The sequence below is a fragment of the Oncorhynchus mykiss genome, chromosome 9 (genome assembly GCF_013265735.2).
Source record: "Oncorhynchus mykiss isolate Arlee chromosome 9, USDA_OmykA_1.1, whole genome shotgun sequence".
Taxonomy (NCBI): Eukaryota; Metazoa; Chordata; class Actinopteri; order Salmoniformes; family Salmonidae; genus Oncorhynchus; species Oncorhynchus mykiss.
The window spans coordinates 18,118,969-18,144,615 of NC_048573.1; the positions used below are offsets into that span (position 1 = coordinate 18,118,969).

Below are 25,647 nucleotides of genomic sequence, written 5' to 3' on the forward strand. Positions count from 1 at the left end.
AAAGACTGTGTTCACAGTCTATGGCAATGTCCTCTTTTCCCATTCCAACGTGTTGTACACAGAGACCTAACATCCTGGTCACCGGCGCTACTATGCAGAGTGGAGAACCTCTGTCCTTGCATTATTCTCTCCCTCTTTCACTCGATTATCTTCATAGCCGACTAACAACAACCGTTCCCGACAACATTTTGTACACAGACACCTTGCATCCAGGGTCATATTCATTAGTGCACACCAAACAAAAATGTTTTGCAACGGAAAAAGGCAACACCTAGTCAGGTAGTTCAGATACCGTAAAGCTTAAAATAATAGCCCAGCATTTATTTTCTTAAATCACTGAACACAACAGGCTCTAATGACAGCCTTTCCTTAATGCCCACAACTTTTGCTCATTTGCATAGTTAATTGTTAATTCCAGCATTCACTTCCAGCATTTTAATCAATTTCTTAATTTCCTGCACTAATGTGTTATCATTTAGACACCGGCACGTGTTTTCTGTTTATGTATGCCTCTATAAAAAATAAGAATAATTCCTTGACAATAATCATTCTCCTCTTTGACTGTGCATTTTCTGCTGTTCTTATTGATGAAAATGGATGATTGACATAATTGTTTTGAGTAGTTACTGAATTATTTAAAGATGCACTATTCAGAAATTGTTCTGCCATTTCCTAATTTTAGTTTGTGACAAAACAAGCAAGTATAGTGTAGAGAATCATTGTACCATCAAAACCACTGTGAAATATATTTTCCAGAACCAAAAATGTTGTATTTTCAGCTGTTTGAAGCTGATGCAAGATGCAAAAATTAAACTTAAAAATGGGAAGCATAGAAATAGTGCACATAGAACAGATCTATCACTTTTTTAGATGTGCTTTCAATGAGAATGACAGATCTATAACTCACAGTTTTATGTTACATACTGCAACTTTAATGTAACAAATTAAACATTAAACCTCGTAAACAATTCATGGAAATTCATGGTAACCTCGTAAACAATTCATTTAGGCTATTTGAGACTCAGTGCCTAATTGAAGTTTCATGGTAGCCCCTCCCTGTTTCAATCTGTTTTCTTCTGTTTGGTGCCTAATGAACACAACCCTGATCACTAAGGATACTGAGTGGAGTTTGTGTAGTCTAATCCCTCAGAAATAGGCTAGCTAGCTAGACAAGGTCATGGTTTCCCTTCAAAGTGCTGTAGATGTGGTCTAATGGTCTGGCCAGATGGACTGAAGGGAACTGAATTCATACAGGCTGTCCCTATGCCAGTGGGTTCTAGTTACGAACACATGGACACAGAGACAGTGGTAGGAAGTAGTATTGAAGACGCATTCCTGGATCTTAAGCACTTACAAACTCGGAACATGTCGTACAAACTGGAATCCGTAACATATCATACGAATTTGCAACAACAACAAAAAACGCAGTGTACAATTCATTGTTCACAATTTTCAGGGACCCGTTTGGGCTCGTGAGCACCACTTTGAAAACTACTGGCTGAAATGATACAAAAGCCCTGGAGTATCACATGAACCTGTATGAATAGCAGTAAGTAGAGTATAAACCAGGCAGAAGTGTTATGAGGGTTATAAGATAACAGTAATAGGAGAAGGAGAAGGTTGGGGTAGTATGGCCAAGCAGTATCATAGCCTCTTCCCATATTATAGCTGTGTGCTGTGGTCAACTCTGTGCGTGTGTGTGTGAGATATTGTGAAGAATGTGTCTTCGGCTGTGTTAATGGCACACAGGAAGAAGCTCTCAGGGTGATGATGATCAATTGGCCATCACTCACTATCTGGGTCACGACACATCAGACCACAGCCCCTTCACCCCTCTGCTAACTCTCCTCTACTCCCACTTTCTCCATTCCTCTCTCCCTCCCCAGTCAATCACCGGCCTCTCCTCCTCTCTCTCTCGCCACCAGTGCCAGACCTCATGTCCTCATCCACCTCTCTCTCTCTCTCTCTCTCTCTCTCTCTCTCTCTCTCTCTCCCTCCTCCTCCTCCCCAAAGAGTCAGTAAGCACTGTCAGTTACTGTGTTACTGTGACATGATTCAGCTGGCTAGGTCAGGATAAACATTCCCATTGCTCTCTGACACACAAACGCGTGCACACACACACACACACACACACACGCACACGAGCGCACTCATACACAGTTGCCAAAAGAGATAAACATAAAACATGTTTGACTAAAACTGACATGAATAAACACAGAACTGAGCACTTCTGTTAGGAACAGACAAAGGGTGTCTCTCAAATGGCACCCTATTCCCTATATAGTGAACAACAATTCCCTATGGGCCTTGGACAAAAGTAGTGCACTAAATAGGGTGCCATTTCAAACACAGCCAAAGTTTTGTGGGTGAAAAGAGACCATTTGACGCCACTAGCTCAAAGACAGACAGGAACTGTTTTGAATAGATCTAGTTTCTCAGGAATGGGAGATAACAGAATAACTGTGGCTTTATCCATTGCTTTGTGTTTATGTGCTTTTCTGCATAACTTTGAGCCAGGCATGCAAATGAAGGCCTCGCCTTACCAACCTGAGGGGGATAGGAACACACCTTGGTTGGAACACACACACAAACAGGTACTGACACACACACACACAGAGGTGATAATTGGGGCGGCAGGGTAGCCTAGTGGTTAGAGAGTTGGACTAGTTTTATTTATTTTATTTATTTTATTTCACCTTTATTTAACCAGGTAGGCTAGTTGAGAACAAGTTCTCATTTGCAACTGCGACCTGGCCAAGATAAAGCATAGCAGTGTGAACAGACAACAACACAGAGTTACACATGGAGTAAACAATAAACAAGTCAATAACACAGTAGAAAAAAAATAATCTATAAACAGTGTGCGCAAAAGGCATGAGGAGGTAGGCAATAAATAGGCCATAGCAGCGAATAATTACAATTTAGCAGATTAACACTGGAGTGATAGATGAGCAGATGAACATGTGCAGGTAGAGATACTGGTGTGCAAAAGAGCAGAAAAGTAAATAAAATAAAAACAGTATGGGGATGAGGTAGGTAGATTGGGTGGGCTATTTACAGATGGACTATGTACAGCTGCAGCGAACGGTTAGCTGCTCAGATAGCAGATATTTAAAGTTGGTGAGGGAGATAAAAGTCTCCAGAAGTTTGCAAGTTCAAACCCCCGAGCTGACAAGGTACAAATCTGTCATTCTGCCCCTGAACAGGCAGTTAACCCACTGTTCCTAGGCCGTCATTGAAAATAAGAACTTGTTCTTAACTGACTTGCCTAGTTAAATAAAGGTAAAATAAAAATAAATAATTGCAATCCAGGCCACAGGTCTGTGGGGTCAGGTCTGTGCATCTTAGCATCTGTAAGAGGAGGGAGAGGAAGGAGTAGGAGAGGAAGGAGTAGGAGGAGACGGGGGAGGAGGAGAGGAAGGAGTAGGAGGAGAGGAAGAGTAGGAGGAGGAGAGGAAGGAGTAGGAGGAGATGGGGGAGGAGGAGAGGAAGGAGTAGGAGGAGACAGGAGAGGAAGGAGTAGGAGGAGATGGGGGAGGAGGAGAGGAAAGAGGGGGAGGAGGAGCAGGAGGACGATTGCCCTGTGAGGTCAATCCCAGACCAGCTCAGCCCAGCCGTGGTGAGGCCAGGCCACTCATTAGCTTGGTTCACACTGTCCCCTCTAAGCAGGATCATCCCCCCTCACGGAGGCATTTGGTCTGGCTCAGAGAGGACCGGAGGACTGGGAGGCTGGGGTGGGATTGACAGAGGGGCCACGTGCTGAGAGCGGATCCTAGATCAGAGGAAACCTGGGGGGATTTGGGGGGCACCACCCCTTGCCCATGTCTCCCCATCTCTCCTACACACACCCAGGCCAAGGCCGATTAGCTTTGTTTAACCAGTGGATCAGGAGGATCAGAATCGTAGATCTCAGTGGGCCAGCCTGCTGATCTAAAGGCCATGTGGATGGATATTATTGTGTTGCACCCCAGGGCACTGCTCTTCATCCGGATGTACTGGAGAGCAGAGAGAGGCCCCCTTGCTTTTCACTGTGTGTGTGTGAGCACGCAGTCCACCAGTCCCCTATAACTTTAGAGAGACCATTCTGCCAGTCTGTCTGTTACAGGTGGAGATCTTCTCATATTGTGATTTTGACAGTTACTCAGCTAAGTACCCGGGGACTGAAACCTATACAACTAGTGAACCTAAAGAACCACAATGTATCAGACTACCATTCATTCCTGAAACCTCATGTGTGTGTCTGGGCTTCTGACATGCTGTCTGGGCATGGTGTGTGTTGGACTCTCACTTCACACACACAGTGGCTGTGATATATGAAGCCCACACACTCACACGCTTCAAAGGGGTAGTTAAGTAAGGTCGTCTGAGTATTCAGTGTAATGCACAGTGTGTGTGTGTGTGTGTGTGTGTGTGTGTTTTGTGCGTTTGTGTGTGAGAGACATGTCCATGTGTGTGTCTGCCTGCTTGATCTCATACCCCAGGGAGCAGAGAGACAGAAAAGGACACCCCACTACTACCCTGCCTACCTGCCCTCCATGGCTGGCTACCCGCCTGGCTGGCTACCTTACTAGTTTCTCTCTCAGTGAGCCAGCTGTGTAGTGTAGTGGCTAGCCTGTTCTTTTCTGCCACATCAGCTGAAAGCTCTATTCATATCTCCCGACGCTTTCGCCTCGTAAACTCTCTCTCACACAGAACTTGGCCTTTTCAGTTAGAGGAGCAAAAACAAGTGCCTGCTGCTGAGGATGCTTCACCGTGCAGCTAGGAGACAAGCAGCTCCTCATACTCTCCCTTTCTCCCTGAGTTTCATCCTTCTCTCTCTCTATATCTCTCTCTCTATATCTCTCTCTCTCTATATCTCTCTATATCTCTCTCTATATATCTCTCTCTCTATCTCTCTATCTGCCTCTCCTCCCTCCAGTGAACTCCAAGCTCCTACCCTTTTCTTCTTCATCCCCCTATTAAACTTAACAGTAGATATTCGCTAATCATTTTTTTGCCCCAGGATCCGTGTGACTAAGCTTACTGCTTCTTATACACTCCTATCCACACAACAGAAATCCCTCAATGGAAAATACATCCTTCCTTTTTAGGGAAACGTAAGGGTGGATTTATGGTTGAATTAAGGTTTGATTGTACCCATACAAATAGTCACTAATTCACCATAAAGTACACTGCATTAATAATATAACCTACAGTAACATCCCCCCTCCCGATTACATTCTCAGCAACCTTTCTGTTTTGAGACCCTGTTGTGTTGTGTTTTGTTTTCATTTTTTACTTGAAACGATTAGCCTAGTTAACCAGCCTTTTATCCGGCATTAAATTAGCAGACGATTAATTCATTATTGAGAATCTGGAAGCAGTCGAGGGGAGACACCCACCCACACACACACGTTTACAATGACCTACACTCTTAGAAAAGGTTCCAAAAGGGTTCTTGGGCTGTCCCCATAGGAGAAGCCTTTTCAGTGCCAGGGAGAACCCTTCTTTTACACCCTCTGTGGAAATGGTTACACATGGAATCCAAAAGGGTTCTGGTATGGGGACAGCTGAAGAACCCTTTTAGGTTAGAGAGATAGGGAGAGAGAGACCGGGAGAGAGAGACAGGGAGAGAGAGACAGGGAGAGAGAGAGACAGAGACAGAGAGAGAGAGACAGGGAGAGAGAGACAGGGAGAGAGAGACAGGGAGAGAGCAGACTGATTTAGGCTGATAGACCAGACCAGTTCGAGAGGCATGCAACCCTCAAACCCTTTAACAACTCCCAATCTTATCGTACGCATTGGAGCATCCAAAACCCTAGCATAGGCTAAAATCATATCACATCTAATGAAGCCATTTATCTTCTACTGTGTGTGTGTGTAGACACATGCATCTCCAAGGGTGGTGCACTCTCTGTACAGAGACCCAGCCAATGTGACCCAACGCCATCGGCCTGATGTGTGTGTGTGTGTGTGTGTGTGTGTGTGTGTGTACAGCATTAGCGACCAGCTTCCCTTCCAGTCCCACTCCTAACTCACGGAGAGTAATAACAGATTCGATCTTTCATTAGCCCAGCGTGTAGTTGATAATGGGAGATGCTGAGATAGGAATAAAGGTGTGTGTGTGTGTGTTAAGTGTGTCTGGGATAAGGATAATGTATGTCTAGGGGAGATTCTCCCAAGGTGATCGTTCTGGTTCAATTCCTGTTCCTTAAAGTATAACGTGTACTGGCACTTGTGTCTTAACGCATATCGATTCACGTACATTTTTGAGTCATTCCAATTTGAATCCTCTTGACTCCACCCTCCTCTCGGTTCTTCCCTCGACTTCTCACTCACTCACCCTTTTTTCTGTCTCTAACCTTTCCCTATGTTCCATCCATCCAACCCCTCTTCCCCTTCCTTCACTCTCTTCTTCCACCTACCTTTTCCTATGTTGCAACCATTCCACCTTTTTCAATACATCCATCCAGCACCCCTCCCTCCTTCCCCAGCTCCCTTCTCTGACCTACCTTTAGTCACCGAGTGTCCCCTGCTGTGTAGCTGTATAATTAGTGCCTGAATGTGTCACGTTTTTCATTTGCCACGTCTAGTCACTGCGCTCTGAGAGGAGTGAGAGAGCGAGACAGAGAATGACAGGAAGAGAGAGAGGCTTGAAAAAGTGTGACAGGAGAGAGAGACAGAAGGTAAGAGGGAGAGCGGTGAGAGAGGAATGGACAAGAGGATGGGAAATAGACAAGAGACGGGGAGAGAAAGAAAGAGGTAGAGAACGAGAGAGAGAGAGAGTGAGGCAGCGAGTCCATGAAAAGTCCATGAAAAAACAGGCCAACGTAACTTGAAGAAGAGATTGACACGTGTAGAGATGGAGGAGGGCAGCGGGGGAGTTGGATAATGTAGAGGTGAACACCCTAAACATAAAAAGCAGCGAAATGAGGGATGGTCTTCAGGATAACTCCTCATCACAGTCACCAGTACATTTGCTACAAAGCCAAAATGTGGACCATGTGTGCACTTCATGTGAATGTGTTATTTCATTCCGGCTTTACATGGCAGTGCGTGGTCATTTTGACAGTATACAGGAAATATAGTGTGTGTGTTGGGAAAGTGGGGGGTTCTTCTTCTCTTAAACACTTGTCAATGTGTAATAACTTGTGTAATCACCATGTTTCAAACATGTAACAACATGACTTACAGAGCCATTATTTTGTGCGATGAAGTAAAACGTTGGGTCTATTTCTCCCGTGACTCTCTTTCGATTTAAGGAAGTGTGAAAGGGTAGCGAGTGTGACTGTCTCTTTCCATTTAAGGAAGTGTGAAAGGGTAGCGAGTGTGAGCGTCGCCACGGTTTCCCATTACTTACATTTTACATTAGTTCTAGACATAGGTCTACTTACCTCACAAATGAAGGTAACAGAACTTAGAAGTGACAAGTCAATTAAATTAGAACCCAATCGCATACTCAAGCATTAGGCCCACTCACAAAGTACTCCCATTGCTACCCCTCCACTCCTTCGATGAAAACCACCCTCCATTGTCCAAGGCTGATGTTCCCATCAGATTACTACGCCCACTGCTGACGAAGACTCTGCGTGCATCTCAAATGCCACCCTGTTCCCTATGTAGTGGACTACAAAGTGAATAGGGAGATATTCGGGACGCAGAGCCTCATTAGGGGCTTCTGCCAAGAGCTACAACGGCAGAGCCGTGCAGAATTAGATCTCTCCTCGCTGTAGCATCTGTTGAAGGAAAAAGAGGCCCCGGAGTAGCCCAGTCCACGGACCACATGGGCGCATTAAAAACCTATTCATCTTAAAAACAGCCCTCGGCATCTGTAGCTGGGCCTAATAGCCGCGCATAACCTACATTCCGTTCCAGACTGAGACCAGCTATGGAGTCTTGAGGTTTGAGTAGGCTGCCTACCACACACGCCATCGCCACCGGGTGTCAGTTCAGACGCACGGAGATTGGTGTGAGGTGTGAGGAAACTGACGGAAGGTGGTCTCGGTTGTTAGGCAAAGTAGCTAATGGGAGGTGTTTAAAATGACATTTCTCACCTAATGGACGTTCCTTTTTCCAGAGGGAAAAATGCAAATGATTTGAATGTGTTCAGGGCAGGCAGCCTCTACTGTTAATCAATGTCAACTTGGCCTACAAGGCTACACGATTTCTAGACCACTAAGATGAATATGGTTTTATTATTCAAAGTCTATTTATATTCCTATAGCCTATATAATTGAATCGCACCCAGAAATGACACAGGCCTAGATGACAGTAGCAAAAAGTAAGTTCATGCACATTAACTACAATGTAACAACCAAACAAATGCAACTAGATAATTGACACAGAATTTTGATTTCAATGCCTGATTGCAATAGATAGGGTTGATCACTGTTTCCCAAACTTGGTCCTGGGGCCCTCCCTGGGTGCACCTTTTGGTTTTCGCCCTACCATTACACAGCTGATTATAATAAACTCATCATCAAGCTTTGATTATTTGAATCAGCTGTGTAGTGCTAGGGCAATAACCAAAACATGAACGCTATTGGGGCACTAGGACGGAGTTCAGGAAACACTGCTCTAGATGAGGGAAACGAATTTCATGCCTCGAAAGGGAAAATCGTTTTCGAAATGCTGTCGTAAAAACCCTCAACACACACACACACAATACAAACTGGCATTTACGAGCCTGGGTCACATAAAAGCACATAACTTCTTTAGCGTTAGATAACGAGAGAGAGAAAGGAGAGAGAGAGAGAGAGAGAGACAGAGAGAGAGAGAGCTACAGTTGTATAGGCCTGGAGTTATTGCACACCCTTCTCCAAACTTCGTTGAGAGCTTTAAACGTCCACATAATAAAGATAGGCCTGTAATTATCGTTTACAAAAGACTAGAAGGTAAACATCACATAGGCTGCACCGCAGGCTTTACTTTCCACTCTTACCTTTTGTTCAGTGAATTCCAGTAGATAGGCTCCATGTTGCTCGCCGCCGTCCCCAGTAAATCCATTAAGATTATCAGCAGAAAACCCAGTCTACTCCCACTTCTCAGAGGCGCCATTGCAACCACACTAACCCGATTATTTACCCTCATTTCAAAATACATGTGATATTTTCTATGAGGTTGGAGATGGGGTACTTTCAAAACAAAGACTATAGCCGTGAAGGCTATAGGTGAGTCACTCAATGCGTGAATATGAGATATCGTGCCTTGGGCAACCGCCTGGATATAAACCGAAAATAGAACAGAAAATGCGTAATTGACACTGAACTATGACAGATAAAAGTTGCTCTATCCGTGACAGCTGGACGACAATATAGGCTGCGTCCTGCGTAAATCGAGAATATTTTCTGTGCGTGTCCAGGAGAAATACTATGCAAATCCCATGACTTTCTGATTATTTTGTCATTAGTCCCTATTTTTTCTCCTCAATGCGATGTCCACTGGCCCGTGCACAATTCCCTTCTGACTCAAAAAGAAATCCCGTTCAAAGATTTCGAGTGGTATTTATGTTGCGTGTTGGTCTTAGCTATAATTGTTTTTCCCAAACAATGTTCCCTTGTTGTCTGCGCCGATTCTTTTCGGCTTCTCTCCCATTCCTTCTTTTTTTAACGGATTTTCCAGCAATATAGAAAGGGTACTTTATTTTTTTTTTTTTATCGAGATAGAAGCGCTAATGTTGTGTTTAAAAATGGAAGAGGATTTTCTCCCGTTTAGAACAGAAGCTCCATCCCCATAAGGACGCGTTGATGCTTGCTGCTCGGTGGATTTGTCATTGCGCGGTCTGGTCCCCACTCACTCCTTGTTCTTTCTCTTCTCTTCCAATTAGTAAATCCGAGATCCTATCCCAAATGATTTGTGAATGCGAATAAACCTCGGTTAATGTTGACATCCAAGAAGCAACTTATCACAGAACAAATAAAAACACTTGACTAGAAAGAGAACTGAAGACTAGAACACCTCCAGCCCATTCAACTTTCAACTAAACCAGAGGAATATGAAGAAAATAAAACTTGGAATAATAAATAGACGTTTAACATAGGCTATATATTTCCTTATGTTATAGACTAGCCGGTCTGGCGTGGCGAGTCATTTGGAATATAGATAGCTTCCCTTCTCCGTCAATGTTTTCCATTCGATAGCCTATCTCCCCCGTCTCACTAGTTCAAATTCCCACTCGTTTGACTTGCCTAACGCTCGGAGCGCATTGACAGACTGCCTGCTTGTTCGGGAAAAAGGGGAGGGCAAATGGGAGGTGTATACTCGAATGAAAAAAAAGACCCATCTCCCGACTGGCAGGCGCACTAAAGGAGCGGAAAACTCCTTTCGGTTTTTTTTTTTGGGGGGGGGGTTCGAGTCGGTTTCACTCAATGTATATATCAGCCTCCTTCCCCTCTCCTTGTGGGGGGTGGCAGCCGCTCTGGACCCCGAGCCGAGACACGCAGGACAAACTCGGACAAACTCAGTCTCTCCTTTCGGTCTTTTCTGCCTCTTTCAAAGAAAGATTTCCCTTTCTCTGCTTCATCTGTTCACATACTCGAGCAAACAGTCGCTCACGCTGACCATCATGCACGACAAATGCTGCGATTCCTTGGTGAGACAATTTGTTAAAGATTGGTGAAAGGTCTCGAGCGCCCCCAGTGTGCATTTCTTCTGGTTCACAAAGTGGTAGCCTATTCTAGACATAGCCTATTTGGGATTTTATGAGAGAAAATGACAGGTCTCTCTCTAATTATTATTGTATAATAACTGTTCATTGACAGCCAAATTCGGAAAATGTGTTCAGAAACGTATTATGTTAGGTGAATGTGATTCTAATTCGGACAAGTGTCCCAAGGCCTCTGACCCTTGTCATTCCCCAGATTCCCACCCATATTTTTCACTCTCTTTGCTTTGACATTGTTGAAAAATTATAGCCTAAGCAATAACTTCCAATACTAACAGCTGAAAGAGCCGTTTGATTTGACGATGTGCAGAGCACTGCGGGCGACAGGCACCTCGGTGGCCGCACACTATTGTTTACAGTGGGGCCCTGCTCGCCAAGAGAACAGACGGGGCTACATGCCATCTGACTGTCAAGTAGGGACCAAAACCTTGCCTGCACTGCCGCCCCGTGGTTAGATATGTAACTGCATGACATTACTGTGGAATTACATGGCAACTAGGCAAGTCAGTTAAGAACAAATGCTTATTTACAATGACGGCTTAAACCGGGCCAAACCCGGACGACGCTGGGCCAATTGTGCACCACCCTATGGGACTCCCAATCACGTCCGGTTGTGATACAGCCTGGATGACGATATGAACATGATCTAACAAAATGTATGCTAATTTCTTGGTTCTGAAATAAGCTTGTATACATTCTCTGAGCAGATTAAACTAAAATTATAAGATAAGACAACATATTAAAAAGGTATCAGTTTATTGCCGAATACATTTGACTTTCATACCCTATATGGACACATTCCTGATGATGACAGACCAGAGAGGCATCTGTGAGTTCAACTGGTAAGGAGTTGGATGAAGTTGCTCCTAAACATTGATCTAATGTTAGTGTTGAATTCTTCCACATAATAGTTAATATCAGGATGGGGAATAATAATCTGATCCTAGATCTGTGCACACAGGCAACAGCAATATTATAGCTGTAGGTAGCAAGTAGATGTCTGTGCATCATCAGGTAAAGTGTTGTGTGTTGATGACATCATCCGTCTGGACCGCCACGTCTGTATAGCCAGGTTCTCTGCCCAGGCGACGGAGCTTCAGCAGGTAGTCAGAGTGGAGGGAGGACTCGGTCAGATCCACAAACTGTCTGTAACTACACTGTAACCTCTGACAGAGAGAGAGAACGGGAGACGGAAAGAGCGGTAGAAAGAGATGGAGGGATAGAGAGAGCGAGTAGGAGAGAGCATTGAGAGTGAAAGATAGCGGGAGAGAGAGAGAGAGAGATGGAGGGATAGAGAGAGCGAGTAGGAGAGAGCATTGAGAGTGAAAGATAGCAGGAGAGAGAGAGAGATGGAGGGATAGAGAGAGCGAGTAGGAGAGAGCATTGAGAGTGAAAGATAGCGGGAGAGAGAGAGAGAGAGATGGAGGGATAGAGAGAGCGAGTAGGAGAGAGCATTGAGAGTGAAAGATAGCGGGAGAGAGAGAGAGAGAGATGGAGGGATAGAGAGAGCGAGTAGGAGAGAGCATTGAGAGGGAAAGATAGCGGGAGAGAGAGAGAGAGATGGAGGGATAGAGAGAGCGAGTAGGAGAGAGCATTGAGAGTGAAAGATAGCGGGAGAGAGAGAGAGAGAGATGGAGGGATAGAGAGAGCGAGTAGGAGAGAGCATTGAGAGTGAAAGATAGCGGGAGAGAGAGAAATGGTGAAAAAGAGATGGTAGGTATTCAAATCTATGGTTTTATATTTTATATGAGAAGGCCAAACTGAGAAAAAGTAGGGAGATCTAATGAGAGAATGGATGGCTTGAGATTCACAAATACAACCCAAAATGAGCATAGTGGACGTGGTCACAAACAAAGGGCAAAGAGACTAAATGTTTGACACAAAACAAAAGTCAGGGGATGAGCTGGCACCGAACACAAGGCTTCTGCTCCGGCTCAGAGAGAGAGGGGAGGACGGCTGGAGTTCACATGTGCATGTTATGGATGGAGAGAGGGGAAAGTGTGTGAGAGAGAGAGAGGACTGCAGCTTGCTCATGTGGCCCATTGTGGATGTGGGTGGTAGTTTAGTGGTGTTCATTTATTCATGATGACCTCATTAAGTGTGCTGACCTTAAACTCTGTCTCATATCTCATCCTCTCCCCTGTGACTCTGGCCAGACCCTGCTCCAGCTGCCTGTACCTAACACCACACACAGAGACAGACAGGGAGGGAAGGAGACAAGGCCAAAACACATGAGAGGGAGTACACACACAGAGAGAGAGAGAGAGAGAGAGATACATTGCCAAAAACATGGACACACATACACACATTGCAAAACATGACGCAGACAAACACCGCAAGGCATGACACACAACGGCACGCATACACACACACATTCATATTACCAAGGCATGAGAAACACAATAATAGACATCACAGGAGGTTGGTGGTACCTAAATTGGGGAGAACGGGCTCATGATAACGACTGGAGCAGAATGAGTGGAAAGGTATCAACAACATCAAACACAAGGTTTCCATCTGTTTGATGCCATTCCATTTGTTCCGTTCCAGCCATTATTATGAGCCGTCCTCCCCTCCGCAGCCTCCACTGGCACACATACACAATGTGTGAAGAGAGGGCATGCAAGGGCATACACACTATGGAGAATGACAGAGAAGTAGTCATGTAGGCAGGTATGCAGGAGGGAGAGGAATGCATACAGGGAATGCAGAGCGATGGAGAGATAGGGAGGAAGGAGGAGGAGGAATGGCTCAGTGTCAGTGAGTCCCATGCACATTGTGTGTGTGCATGTGTAGACATTCTTGCCGGCTTTGCATTAGAGCGAGTTCCACAGTATGTCTGTCCTGGAGAATCTGTAGGTCCTTCTGTGCCTCTCTTTCACACTGCTGTCGCACACACACCTCTGTTTCCCGAACAAGCCTCTTCACATTCTCCTGAAAAAAAGAGAGAGAGAGAGACTGCAAGCAGAATTCTGCAAAAAATATCCTCTGTATACAACGTAAAACACCAAACAATGCATGCAGAGCAGAATTAGGCCAATACCCGCTAATCATCAAAATCCAGAAAAGAGCTGTTAAATTCTACAACCACCTAAAAGGAAGCGATTCCCAAACCTTCCATAACAAAGCCATCTCCTACAGAGATATGAACCTGGAGAAGAGTCCCCTAAGCAAGCTGGTCCTGGGGCTCTGTTCACAAACAGACCCCACAGCGGCCCAGGACAACAACACAATTAGACCCAACCAAATCATGAGAAAACAAAAAGATAATTACTTGACACATTGGAAAGAATTAACAAACAAAACTGAGTAAACTAGAATGCTATTTGGCCCTAAACAGAGAGTATATAGTGGCAGAATACCTGACCACTGTGACTGACCCAATCTTAAGGAAAGCTTTGACTATGTACAGACTCAGTGAGCATAGCCTTGCTATTGAGAAAGGCCGCCGTAGGCAGACATGGCTCTCAAGAGATGACAGGCTATGTGCTCACTGTCCACAAAATTAGGTGGAAACTCAGCTGCACTTCCTAACCTCCTGCCAAATGTATGACCATATTAGAGAGACATATTTCCCTCAGATTACACAGATCCACAAAGAATTTGAAAACAAACCCAATTTTGATAAACTCTCATATCTATTGGGTGAAATACCACAGTGTGCCATCACAGCAGCAAGATTTGTGACCTGTTGCCACAAGAAAAGGGCAACCAGTGAAGAACAAACACCATTGTAAATACAACCTATGTTTATGTTTATTTATTTTCCCTTTTGTACTTTAACCATTTGCACATCATTACAACACTGTATATAGACATAATAAAATATCTTATTTTGTACGTTTTGTGAGTGTAATGTTTACTGTAAATTTTTCTTGTTTCTTATTTCACTTATGTATATTATCTACTCCACTTGTTTTGGAAATGTTAACACATGTTTCCCATGACAATAAAGCCCCTTGAATTGAAATTGAATTGGAGTGAAATATTACAAGCTGTAACACACACACACACACACACACACACACAGGACAGCTAAGCTTATGGGGACACACAATTCAGTCCCATTTAAAATCGTATTTTCCCTAACCCCTAAATCTAACCCTAACCCGTTCACTTACCCTAAACCAAAAACCTAACCTTAGCCCTAGCTCCTAACCCTAAAACTAATCCTAGCTCCTAACCCTTAATGTAATTCTAACCCTAATTCTAACCCCCTAGAAATAGCATTTGACCTCGTGGGGACTAACACGACATTTCCCCAGTTGGTCCAATGTTTGTTTGTTTACTACTCGTGTTGACTTCTGGTCACCACAAGAATAGTTAAACACGTCCACACACACACACACACACTTTTTGATATCTCCCACCTGTACTTTTGCCTCCATGGCCTCTACATCTCTCTGTCTCTCCTCTTCCACCTCTCTCTGCATCTCAGCCCTCATCCTTCCGCAGGTCTCCTCCACCGCCAGCCTCATCTCCCTCTCGATCTCCTCCCGCAGCCCCACACAGCGCTCCGCAAACTGGGCCTGCTGCTCTACCCGCTCCCCCTGCCTCTGTTCGGCCTCCAGCCTCTCACTTGCCAATATGGCCTCCTTGAAGCACACCTGCAGACACTTGGGAGGGAATAAGGGAGAGAGAGAATAAGGGAGGGAAATATAAAGCGATGGTGGTCAAAAGGAAGGTAAGGAGGAATGGAGTGAGGGAGGGAAAGAAAGATGAAAGGAAGAAGGGATGAAGGGAGGAATGGAAAGAAGGATGGATGGAGAGAGGGAGTGAAATAAAGAGAGACTGAAGGTGGTCAGAATTGGCACTGTGCTCAGTGGTATGTGGTAGTACGCCTCAGGGCTGGTGAGGAAGAGTGTGATCTTAGGGTTGGCTGCTGTACCTTTCCCTAAAGTGCAATTATAGAATCCATTACTCCAGCTAGGGCCTCTAAACTTTCAGCCATAGGTCCTATCTGCCAGGCCTCACCTGCATACAGGAGACTCCACAGCCACTTCAAAAGGCCCTGTTTATCATAACTATATATTGCCAGAGGGAATAGAGAGAGCAGGGAGCGGAGAGAGAGGGAGGGGGAATTTGGGGAGAGAGGGGGAGATGGGGAGAGACTGAGGCAGAGGGAGGGAGGGGGAGAGAGGGAGGGAGGGGGAGATGAAGCGAAGCGTGCTGAATTACTTATTCTTTATGTATGAGAACATATTGGAAATTCAAATCTGGTGCAGTGGGATCCTGGTCTGAGTTAGTGTATGATGTATAGTTTAATGTGTGGGTTATAGTGATACCTTACATCTACAGTATGTTAATCAAGGTGGGTGTTTCACAGGGATATCCAACACATCTGGATTGAATGAGGTGAGGTCAGAGGAGTGCTGATGAGAGAGAAACCTTGTGTGTGTCATCTTTTCCTGGATTCTCACAGTGTGTGTATAGCAGGATATAGAGCTAACAAGTGCCAATTACCCTCGCCTTCAGTATAAGCAAGAGGAAATGTGTACATCAATCACATCTAAAGCATTGGACATGGAAGAAAGAGAGACGAGAGAACATTTAGGTAGATGAGAAATGGCATTGAGGAGCTATGAAATGTGCTGTGCAAAGATGACTTGACCGTCGAAATATTTATTTTTCAACCATGTTGTCTTAGTGTGTTTCACCTCTTCCTGTTGTTTCAGTGACTTCTCTTTATCCTCCTCTGCCCTCTGCAGAAATACTGCCACCCAGGGGGACTCCCCCTGTGTGGCCCCCACCTCTGGCTGCTCGGTGTGGGGGGAGAAAGAGGATGGCCCTGGGTCCTGGCTGGTGCTTGTAGAGGTGGACGGAGGGAGAAAATACTCTCCCAGACCTGTTAGGACCAATAACCAACAGCAGTCTCAGTACTCCCATAGAACAAGGTCCGACAACTCCGGTCCTGCAGGGCCACTGTTAGTGCAGGGTGTTGTTCCAGCCCAGCATTAACACACCAAGCCTGTTAACATTACAACCCCTCCAGGACCATATATCCCACCCCTGCCATTGAATCAAACTTGGATATTCTCAATCTGTGGAAAATTACTTTTAAATATGACATCAATGTCACAAGTCCTCAGTGACAGAAAATCTATTCCCTCCATTGCCCTGAAAACATGTTCCTTAAAGAGAGGAGCAGAGCAATGAGAGAGAAACACCATACATTTACAATTCCGCCTCCAGATATGCGTAAACCTCTTTCTCCATGTAGAATTACCCTGTGTCAAACTGAAGTGTCTGGGTGTGTGATGTGTGTGTTCTCTGAGTACTTTCTACCTAGGATTAGCTGCTCCGACAGAGGGCGGCCATTTGAATAATTGTTTTCAACTTTCTTTCTCAACGTCAAAATGCCAGTTCACCTTACGTTGCTACTTGCCTGATATTCCCCACTTGGACGACAAGGGTTTCTGACTATAGACTGTGGAGGCAGGCAACCAAAGCCTCTGTGCATTTGCAAATAACAAACTGACTGCACTCAAGCAAATACACTAACAAAAGTGTCATGGCATGAAGGTAGAAAATGTCCCTGGTTGTTTGCACTGTTTTTATGGAGGCTGCCTTGAAGTGAGAGAAAGTGAAAGAAATCAAGAAAGTGAGAGGAACAATATGTGTCATCCAGGAACTGAAGTAGCCCATTTTATACTGTGTTGTTAGTTGAGCGTTGCGTTTGAGTCTCACCCAGGATGTGTGTGTGGAGGAGCCTCTGTGTGGAGAGGCTGGTCCGGTTCAGCATCCTCTGTAGAGGCCCCATGTCAGACATGCTCCTACCCCACGAACAAGAGCACAGACCCCTTAGACTGGATAGATTACCCCTTTCTTATTCACTACCTTTGGCTGGATAGATGAACATACCCTCCCTACTCACTGTTTGACTGCTACTGGAATACCCACTGTTGACACTGAAGACCACACCAGTGATTCACTCCTCTCTTTCTGCACTAACGCCCGCTCACCCTTTCTGTTTCACGCTCTCTTTCTGTCTCGCACCCCACTTCTCTCGCTAGGCTCGTCCCTTATTCTAAAACGGTCGCTAAGCAACGCGCACAACAACAAAAAGGTGCGGCTCTTCAACCTGGCACTTCGCTCTACTTATACCAGGGGTTTTATACCCGCGGTTTTACAGTGCGAATTTGTAATGAGGGTATGCTCGAAAGGCATTTGACTAAGATCTTTTTCAGAAATGTAAAATCTACATAGTCTTCTCACTTTGCCAAAAGAGCTTATATTAAATAACTATGAAGAAAAATAAATACAACATATTATATATAAAATAAGACACATTAATTCAACATAATACTGGCAGAAGAAAAGGAACTATAATGAGACTGGTTGAGTGAACAGAACCTTATTCAATCCAATTCTTGGACAGACAGCAAATCCACCCGTAAGAGTCAGTGCGCAGTAAATCCTCTACTGAGCGTCATGTTGAATCGCTGGGAAAATAAAATAAAAGGAACAATGTTCACGTGTCATCTCTCACGGACATTTCACTATAAAAAGACGTTTGCAGTATCAATTTGTTTGTGGTCACAGCAATTATGCCAACTGCTTACCGATTTGAATACATTCAGAAACTAAATATTCATCATGGCTATAGAAAAATATACATTTACTGACGCACGTATAGCGACACCTCGGCACTTAGAACAATAAAATAATATTCACAAATCAAAGCTCTGAATTGCACTTAAACTAGCAGTATTAGGTTATTCTGGGCAGGACTATAGACAATAGCCTGATCCCAGACCTGTTTGATTGAAATGCTAAATAATGGCCATAAAACAACACCGAGATATCTGGGACCAGGCTATACAGACTAGAAGGTAAACAACGGAACACTCCTATGGAGAAACATGAGTGGAAAGTAGACAACACACTGTGCTCCTCCAACACAGTGGGCCTGGTCTGGCTGTGGTTTTACAATTACATGTAGTTTGAAATGGGGAAGAACTCAGTTAGCATAGTAGCATGTTACCAAAAATTCCTAATAACATGTTAGCATTCACCATAGTTTGTACCTTGGCTTCGAGACCGGGGAAACTGTTGTTCGCTGAATCCAAGGGACTCAACACACTGGTTTGCATACTCAACAGAAAAAGTACTCCCAATATTGTAGTAACCTTCACTCAGTGGCAGTTCGAAGTTGCATTTGGTTCAGTCCTGAGGAGAGGGGTTTGAGTTGGGCTACTCCATCAATCAATCAATCAATCACCACCATTGGTGCTCGTTCCTCCTGCCCCCCCTCGCTGGCTGGGCTGAGTGGTCCGACCCAACACAGAGTCAGGGCGTTGTCCTGTCTGACCTCTGGGGTTGGTGATATCACAATATCACCCTCTGAACACGAGTCGAAGGAGTCTCCGTCGCTACTGTCCCCCGGGTCGAGGAACTGGCACTGCCTGCTGGTTGACACCAGCAACGGCACGAAGGGGTGGACACTGGGGGAGAGAGAGAGCAAATGGGAGGGAGAGAGAGAGCAAATGGGAGGGAGAGGAGGATGAGAGAGAAAGAAATGTAGTTAAATATCAGAAAGTGGCAAATATGACTAAAATACACTTCTGCAAAATCAGAAGACAACCAAGTAAATCATATGGGAGGCCCATCAACAACCATCTGGTATACCTGATGCCGTTGGTGCAGTCCCCATGAGGGCTACTTTCCAGAACAGAACCTTGCCCGGGTCTCTCAGATCCCAGCACAGAATCTCTGGGTCCTACACACAATCATCATTCAGAAACACCTCGACACATACAAGAGCAACAATAACACTGGTCGTGAATGTGGGCATGTGTTTGCATGTGGAGAAACACCACGTTCTCCAATGTGACACTGTGTTCCTCTTCCCCAATCTCTCTCTGTGAGCAGTGGGTCCGTTTTTAAAACAAGACGGACAGCTTTTTGAGGCCTGTGTCTCTCTTTGTGTTGTCCTACCTTGCGCCCGCCAGTGTACAGGTAGTGTCCGTCGGGGGAGAAGGCGAGGTGTGTGATGCCCCCGTGGTGCCTGGGTGGCAGCAGAACCAGCAGAGAGCCGTCCTGGCAGGAGTAGAGGCCTGCGGTGCGGGAGAAGGAGCCACAGGCGTACACAGACTGGCACGGGCTGAACGCCAGGCAGGAGATGATGCCACTCTGACACGGCTTCTTCACTGGAGAGGAGAGGGAACACACTCAGCATCTATAGAATCGGGTTAGGGTTAAGAAGAGGGTTAGGGGACAGTTAGTTGAGATTGAATAGCACTTCTATAAACCCTCTGTAAGGGATCTCCCCAAATAAAGATGTACACAGTATTGTTTCTGTTGCTACTGGACTCTACTCCACACCTATAGTGGGCCTCTTCTCACAGTCCCGTCCAGGCCTGTCTGTGTAAAACACCCTGACAGTCTTGTCGAAGCCGCAGTAGAGCTGTCACCTGTCTAGGGAGAAGCAGAGGTCAGCTCATCCAGATGGTTGTAGGGTCTGAAGTTGGCTCGCAGGTCCCCGTTGAACGCGTCCCAGATATGGACCGGGTTATCACGACTGCTGCCGGCTGGTGGAGAGAGAGACAGCGGTGGTGTGAGACGGAGGGAAGAAGGATGGAATATGATGCGAGGGAGGTTAGAGAAGGAAGAGAACGATGGAAGGAGAAAGGAATGGAAAGACAGGAATGAAAAGGAAGGATGTAGAAAGGAGAGAAAAGGATGGAGAGTGGTGGTGACAACAGGAAGAGCAGTAATGTACACACACTCATTTCATCTTCGTTGAAAAATAACTGACAGACACACACTGACACTGCTTTGTGCCAGACTCATCTGGCCTCATCAGTGAAACACCCCACTGAGGCCATTTCAGTTTTAATATCTTTCCTCCCCTCTATCTATTCAAAAACAATAGCAATTTGTTGTCACATTGGGGTTTATAATGGACAAAAACGATTCATCAACAGACATGCTGCATGGCTTTGGCTTTTCAACTTACATAATTGCGGGGGGCCACTGCCAAACAGCGAACCTAACAAACCAAACGCCGAAACATCACTGTCTGAACTGAAGCTCAATTAGCCAAAGCCAAGAGGAAATGAACCTGGGCGGCTCAGTGCTGTTATGGCACTGTGTCTTTGTTCTGGCTGTTGGGAATCACCCCATTATAATGGTACACCACAGCTAGCCTGGACGCCGGCCCAGAAAACAATACAAAGGAGGAACACCAGCAACTATTCTACACTCTCTACAGGACAGTACAGCACATGGCTGTTGACAGAGAGAGGGGGTGAGATGGAGTGAGGTGGAGAGAGAGGGGGCGAGACGGGGAGAGAGGGGAAGAGACGGAGAGAGAGGGGGAGAGACGGAGAGAGAGGGGGAGAGAGGGGGCGAGACGGGGAGAGAGGGGGAGAGAGGGGGAGAGAGGGGGAGAGACGGAGAGAGAGGGGGTGAGATGGCGCGAGATGGAGAGAGAGGGGGCGAGACGGAGAGAGAGGGGGCGAGACGGGGAGAGAGGGGGAGAGACGGAGAGAGAGGGGGAGAGACGGAGAGAGAGGGGGAGAGACGGCGAGAGAGGGGGAGAGACGGCGAGAGAGGGGGAGAGATGGAGAGAGAGGGGGAGAGATGGAGAGGGGGAGAGATGGAGAGAGAGGGGGAGAGACGGAGAGAAAGGGGAAGAGATGAAGAGAGAGGGGGAGAGATGGAGAGAGATGGAGAGAGAGGGAGAGAGATGGAGAGAGAGGGGGAGAGATGGAGAGAGGGGGAGAGATGGAGAGAGAGAGAAAGGGAAAGACAGGGAGAGAAATAGTGAACATACACTGAGTGTAAAAAACATTAGGAACACAGACTTTTAATCCTTGAGACAATTGAGACATGGATTGTGTATGTGTGCCATTCAGAGGGTGAATGGGCAAGACAAAATATTAAAGTACCTTTGAATGGGGTATGGTAGTAGGTACAAGGCGCACCGGTTTGAGTGTGTCAAGAACTGCAATGCTGCTGTTTTTTCCCACACAACCTTTTCCCGTGTGTTTCAAGAATGGTCCACCACCCAAAGGACATCCAGCCAACTTGACACAAGTTGAGTTCATGTCCCGACGAATTCAGGCTGTTCTGAGGGCAAAAAGGGGTGCAATATATTAGGAAGGTGTTCTTAATGTTTTGATCACTCAGCGTACATGTCCATGGTTTGTTTGACGCCCCAAACTGATGTTAGGAAACGCTAAGGCCACGTCATTCCACCTCACTCCACTCTGTAACCCTTAACACCAGGTGAACAGGTCCAAGACAACATTGAGCAAGCACACAGATGAAGGGTAACAGAGTGACATGGGGTGTCAGCTCCGACTAGCCCCCTCATCCCTGGCTCCTCTCAGGGCCCAGCTCTCAAGTGGTTCATCCCTCAGATAAATCATCTCCTCGGGTTGTTTATGCTCTCATCCTCCACCCTGTTTGACTCCTGTCTCTCTCTCCCTCTTAAACTCCCTTTCTTTTTTTCTTATTCCCCCTCTCTTCTTGCCATGGAGAAATATTTTACATGTGGTTTATGGTTTGATCCTCCTGTATTGACTATGATGAGCACCTCTCTCTCTCTCACACACACACACAATGACCCTTTTTTTATTTTCTCATTCCCTTTCATCTAGAGGAGATGTTGTTTCCCTCGCTCTGTGGGGTTGACCACGGCCCACGCTGGGCACTGATCAGAGAGGAACCATGGGAGGATGGGGTTGCTGTTGTTAAGGGGGCCTCGTTAGTAGGCCCTACCAGCGTTGCCCGTAACAACGGCATTCTCCACAGTAACGGCTGGGCGCCATTGATCTCAGCTTTCCACAGCACAGACAATGTCTTAATAATTTCCGCGCTTTTGTACGGCTCGAAAAAAAACACGCAAAGACACACACACACACACACACACACACACACACACACACACACACACACACACACACACACAGAGAGAGAGCCAGGAGAAAACCAAAAGTCTGGAAATCATGAGGCCCTTTAAAAAGCGTCTGAGGTTGTTAGTTCTTCTGTTCGTTCTGTTAAAGGGTGAGTCATCACCCAAAGCACCACAGGTCTCGGACAAACAAACAGACAGACAGCACTGGGGTTCAAGGGGAAAAGGCCAAGACTCCTCAAAGAGAGAGACAATGATGATTTTACGGATTAGCAACTAGGTGCAAAACAACTAAACTACAGTGCTCAAGTACTAGCACTGACTCCATTTTCACTGTCAACAGTCTAATATGGAACTCAGTACAGTGCATACAATGTAGCATGGCTCAGTTAAGTCAGGAACCAAGGTTGTGGGTTCAATTACCGCAAGGTAGAAGTCTTCACGTGTCCAACAGGCTTGAAATTCCGAGATCCAACCTGGGACCGTAGCGTGTCCGGGTCCTAAATTCTGACTTTGGTCTAGGATCGGAGTCAGGTCTGATAATTGCCACATATCTCAGGTATGTGCAATTACAATTTATTTACCGATTGGACCGGTACTTCATTAATTTAATGTGTGTGAGGATGGGAACTGTGCAAGCTTGTTATCTGTGTCAGCCAATTGCAACTCAATAAAATGTATAGCTGGTTCTGGTTCTGGCAGCTCACCTCACGTACACCTGCTGCTGAGGAGAGAGACAGAGCGAGAGAGGAGCCTTGTCCTAGTCTACTGTTGACTGAAAAGATGTAGGCTTTTTCCAATGAAGTGAAAAGGAAAGTTAGAGGAGAAAGAGTGAAAAGAAGCCGACAAGGGGAATGTCTCCAAGGACAAGTTTTAATATTGTAGTGGACGGAGATGAGAGAAAAGTTGGTGAGGCCAAATGGACTGTGTGCATATCGTTTAATGCAACTTAAAACAAATTATAATGAAGGCAAAAATAAACGCGTTTATCATTATAGGTCTCTTTAAGAAACCAAAACAGTTCTTTAAATAGGCAAAACGCTAATTTAAGATCAAACTGTCTTTTACATTTTGTGCTACGTGTTTAGTTGAAGGTTAAAAGTTGGCCTGTTAAATAAATATCATTAGCCTATTGTCGTCATTTGTTGGGTAGGCCTACAGTAGAAACTCACCTTTGTTGGTAGGCCTAATTGCTGAATTATCCTAGCCTGTTCTAAACTTTTGGGAAGGTTTAAACCAGTTCTTTAAAAAGGAAAAAAAGTGTTTTGTTTCATTCTGTTGAGACATTTTCTTTGACCAAATTAAGTTCCAACTATAATGTTGTGTTTTCCGCAATATAATAGAATTGCCGGTAGGCCTACTATACGGCTACTAGCACTTAAACCATGAAAAGCAAAAACCAAAGGCGTCGAGACGCAAAACTTAATTTAATGCCTCAATATAAGAACATGGCCATATTTTCCCTATAAACAATGACTTAACTTTATAATGGGAATATCAAAAGTAAGAAACTCTTGTGAAGGTTTGGTGTGGTATGGCTAATCTCAGGCTTAGCTACTGCAGGCCTATGAAGTCAGTGGGCACCAGCACACCAACGGACTCCGATGGTTGAACTTGAGGTGAAGAACAACGTTTTAGGCCTATCAGTTACTCCTTTAAATCTAACAATAAAATAATACTTATCTTTCTAAAAGAAAATATCCTGATGGAAAATGTACATGGTAGCCTCCCGTACGCCTGTATCTGTATAGCAGTAGTGGCCTGACAAGTATAAAGAAATGCATTTCGGTGTTGGGAACATGACGCTGGCATATCTTCCTCCTACTCTCCATCTCTCTAGGGCTAAGCTTCTTTTCCTTTATATCATGTTTTTAAATATTATTATCATACAGTGGGCTCATATGCATGCAACGCCCTAATGCATTTAGTGCTCAAATCTCTGACAGGAAAAAAAAAAATCATCAATAAATAAAACAGGCTATACACTTTTGAATATGCTCCACATCGAAATGTAACAAATTGTTGTGTGTCATTTTTATAGGCAGTTATCTGTGGATCAAATGGCCGATATCACTCGTTTATTGATGGAGTTGGCAGCGTTTCTTTCTCTCTCGGAGCTGAACTGGTCTCTCGTATCCTAACCAGCACGGGCCTTTTCGTAACATGCCTGACTGGCCTCAGGTCCATTCAGAACAGGTCTGCGGATCCATTTCGGGAATGGGTCCAACTTTTTGGGACCCGTCAAAGACTGGGTCACATACTATAAACCGCTTTGATACAGGATATAGGGCGGCAGGTAACCTAGCGTTTAGAGTGTTGGGCCTGAAAGGTCACTGGTTTGATTCCATGAGCTGATAAGGTGCAAAAATCTATCAACGTGCCCTTGAGCAAGGCACTTAACCCTAATTTTCTCCAAGGGGCACTATACTACTATGGCTGATCCTGTAAAACGACACGTTTCCCCATAACTATTCGATGTGACAATAAAACATCTCTTTATAAGCGAATGCTAAGGGGCATATCTCTAATATGAGTGGTGGTAGTAGCAGAGGATGACTGCTGAACTCACAAGCAGGAGTTTGGATCCAGAGAGCTCATCTTGGGATACCAGCAGTAGTCATAGATGGTATCCCCCTCTGCCATCTTCAACACTGGACTCTGTAGGGCAGGGAGAACATTAGAAAGGGGGGGGGGGGGGGTCAAGTCCTCTATCTAGGCCTATACAGGATAGGACAGCTTATGTTGCTCGTTCAGTCCAGAAACGTGGTAATTAACTACAATGACCATAATACATTGCACCCATTTGTTCTGCCTCAGACAGAGACAGATAGACTTTTTCGCCTGCTACATTAGGTTAGATACACAAAGGCCGAATAGACCGCAATGAGCGAGGAATGTACACAACACAACAACAAGAAGGATAGAAACAGTTCAAGGTATGCAAGGTATCTACTTTGAAGAATTATTCAAATGACTTTATCAGACAGCTCTGCAGCCTACTTAGGCAGGCTGGCCTAGCTAAATAGAATGACTAAAGGTAGTACAGGATGGGAAGCACAGAGACAACGTTAGATGGTTTGGCTGGCTGGCTGGCTGCTACTACCTGAGCAGAGATGAGATGATGACTAAGGAATGAAAAATAACA

The 25,647-nt window shown here is 45.3% G+C and overlaps 2 protein-coding genes across 3 annotated transcripts in view; both read right to left on the reverse strand.

The window, feature by feature from the left end:
- The window catches only part of LOC110531650 (ephrin-B2), a 122,851-nt gene extending 112,336 nt beyond the window's left edge, over positions 1-10,515 (reverse strand). The window contains exon 1 of the mRNA XM_036987496.1: positions 8,921-10,515. Within this exon, the coding sequence (XP_036843391.1) occupies positions 8,921-9,081 (161 nt within the window). The 5' untranslated portion in view covers positions 9,082-10,515. The remainder of the gene's footprint in view (positions 1-8,920) is intronic.
- Positions 10,516-11,238: 723 nt separating this feature from the next.
- On the reverse strand, positions 11,239-19,754 carry si:dkey-111f13.5. Of its 2 annotated transcripts, XM_036987497.1 has the most exons (10): positions 19,580-19,754; positions 19,271-19,361; positions 18,670-19,086; positions 17,996-18,084; positions 17,330-17,415; positions 16,300-16,487; positions 15,013-15,258; positions 13,449-13,576; positions 12,751-12,820; positions 11,240-11,808 (listed from the first exon to the last, which is right to left on the reverse strand). In XM_036987497.1, the coding sequence occupies exons 5-10, from the start codon at positions 17,409-17,411 to the stop codon at positions 11,653-11,655; spliced, it is 870 nt and encodes a 289-aa protein (XP_036843392.1). In that variant the 5' UTR covers positions 17,412-17,415; positions 17,996-18,084; positions 18,670-19,086; positions 19,271-19,361; positions 19,580-19,754; the 3' UTR covers positions 11,240-11,652. The 2 variants fall into 2 exon arrangements, with proteins under 2 accessions (XP_036843393.1, XP_036843392.1); XM_036987498.1 differs by lacking the exons at positions 17,996-18,084; positions 18,670-19,086; positions 19,271-19,361; positions 19,580-19,754 and adding an exon at positions 17,517-17,930 and having other exon boundaries at positions 11,239-11,808.
- Positions 19,755-25,647: the final 5,893 nt, after the last annotated feature.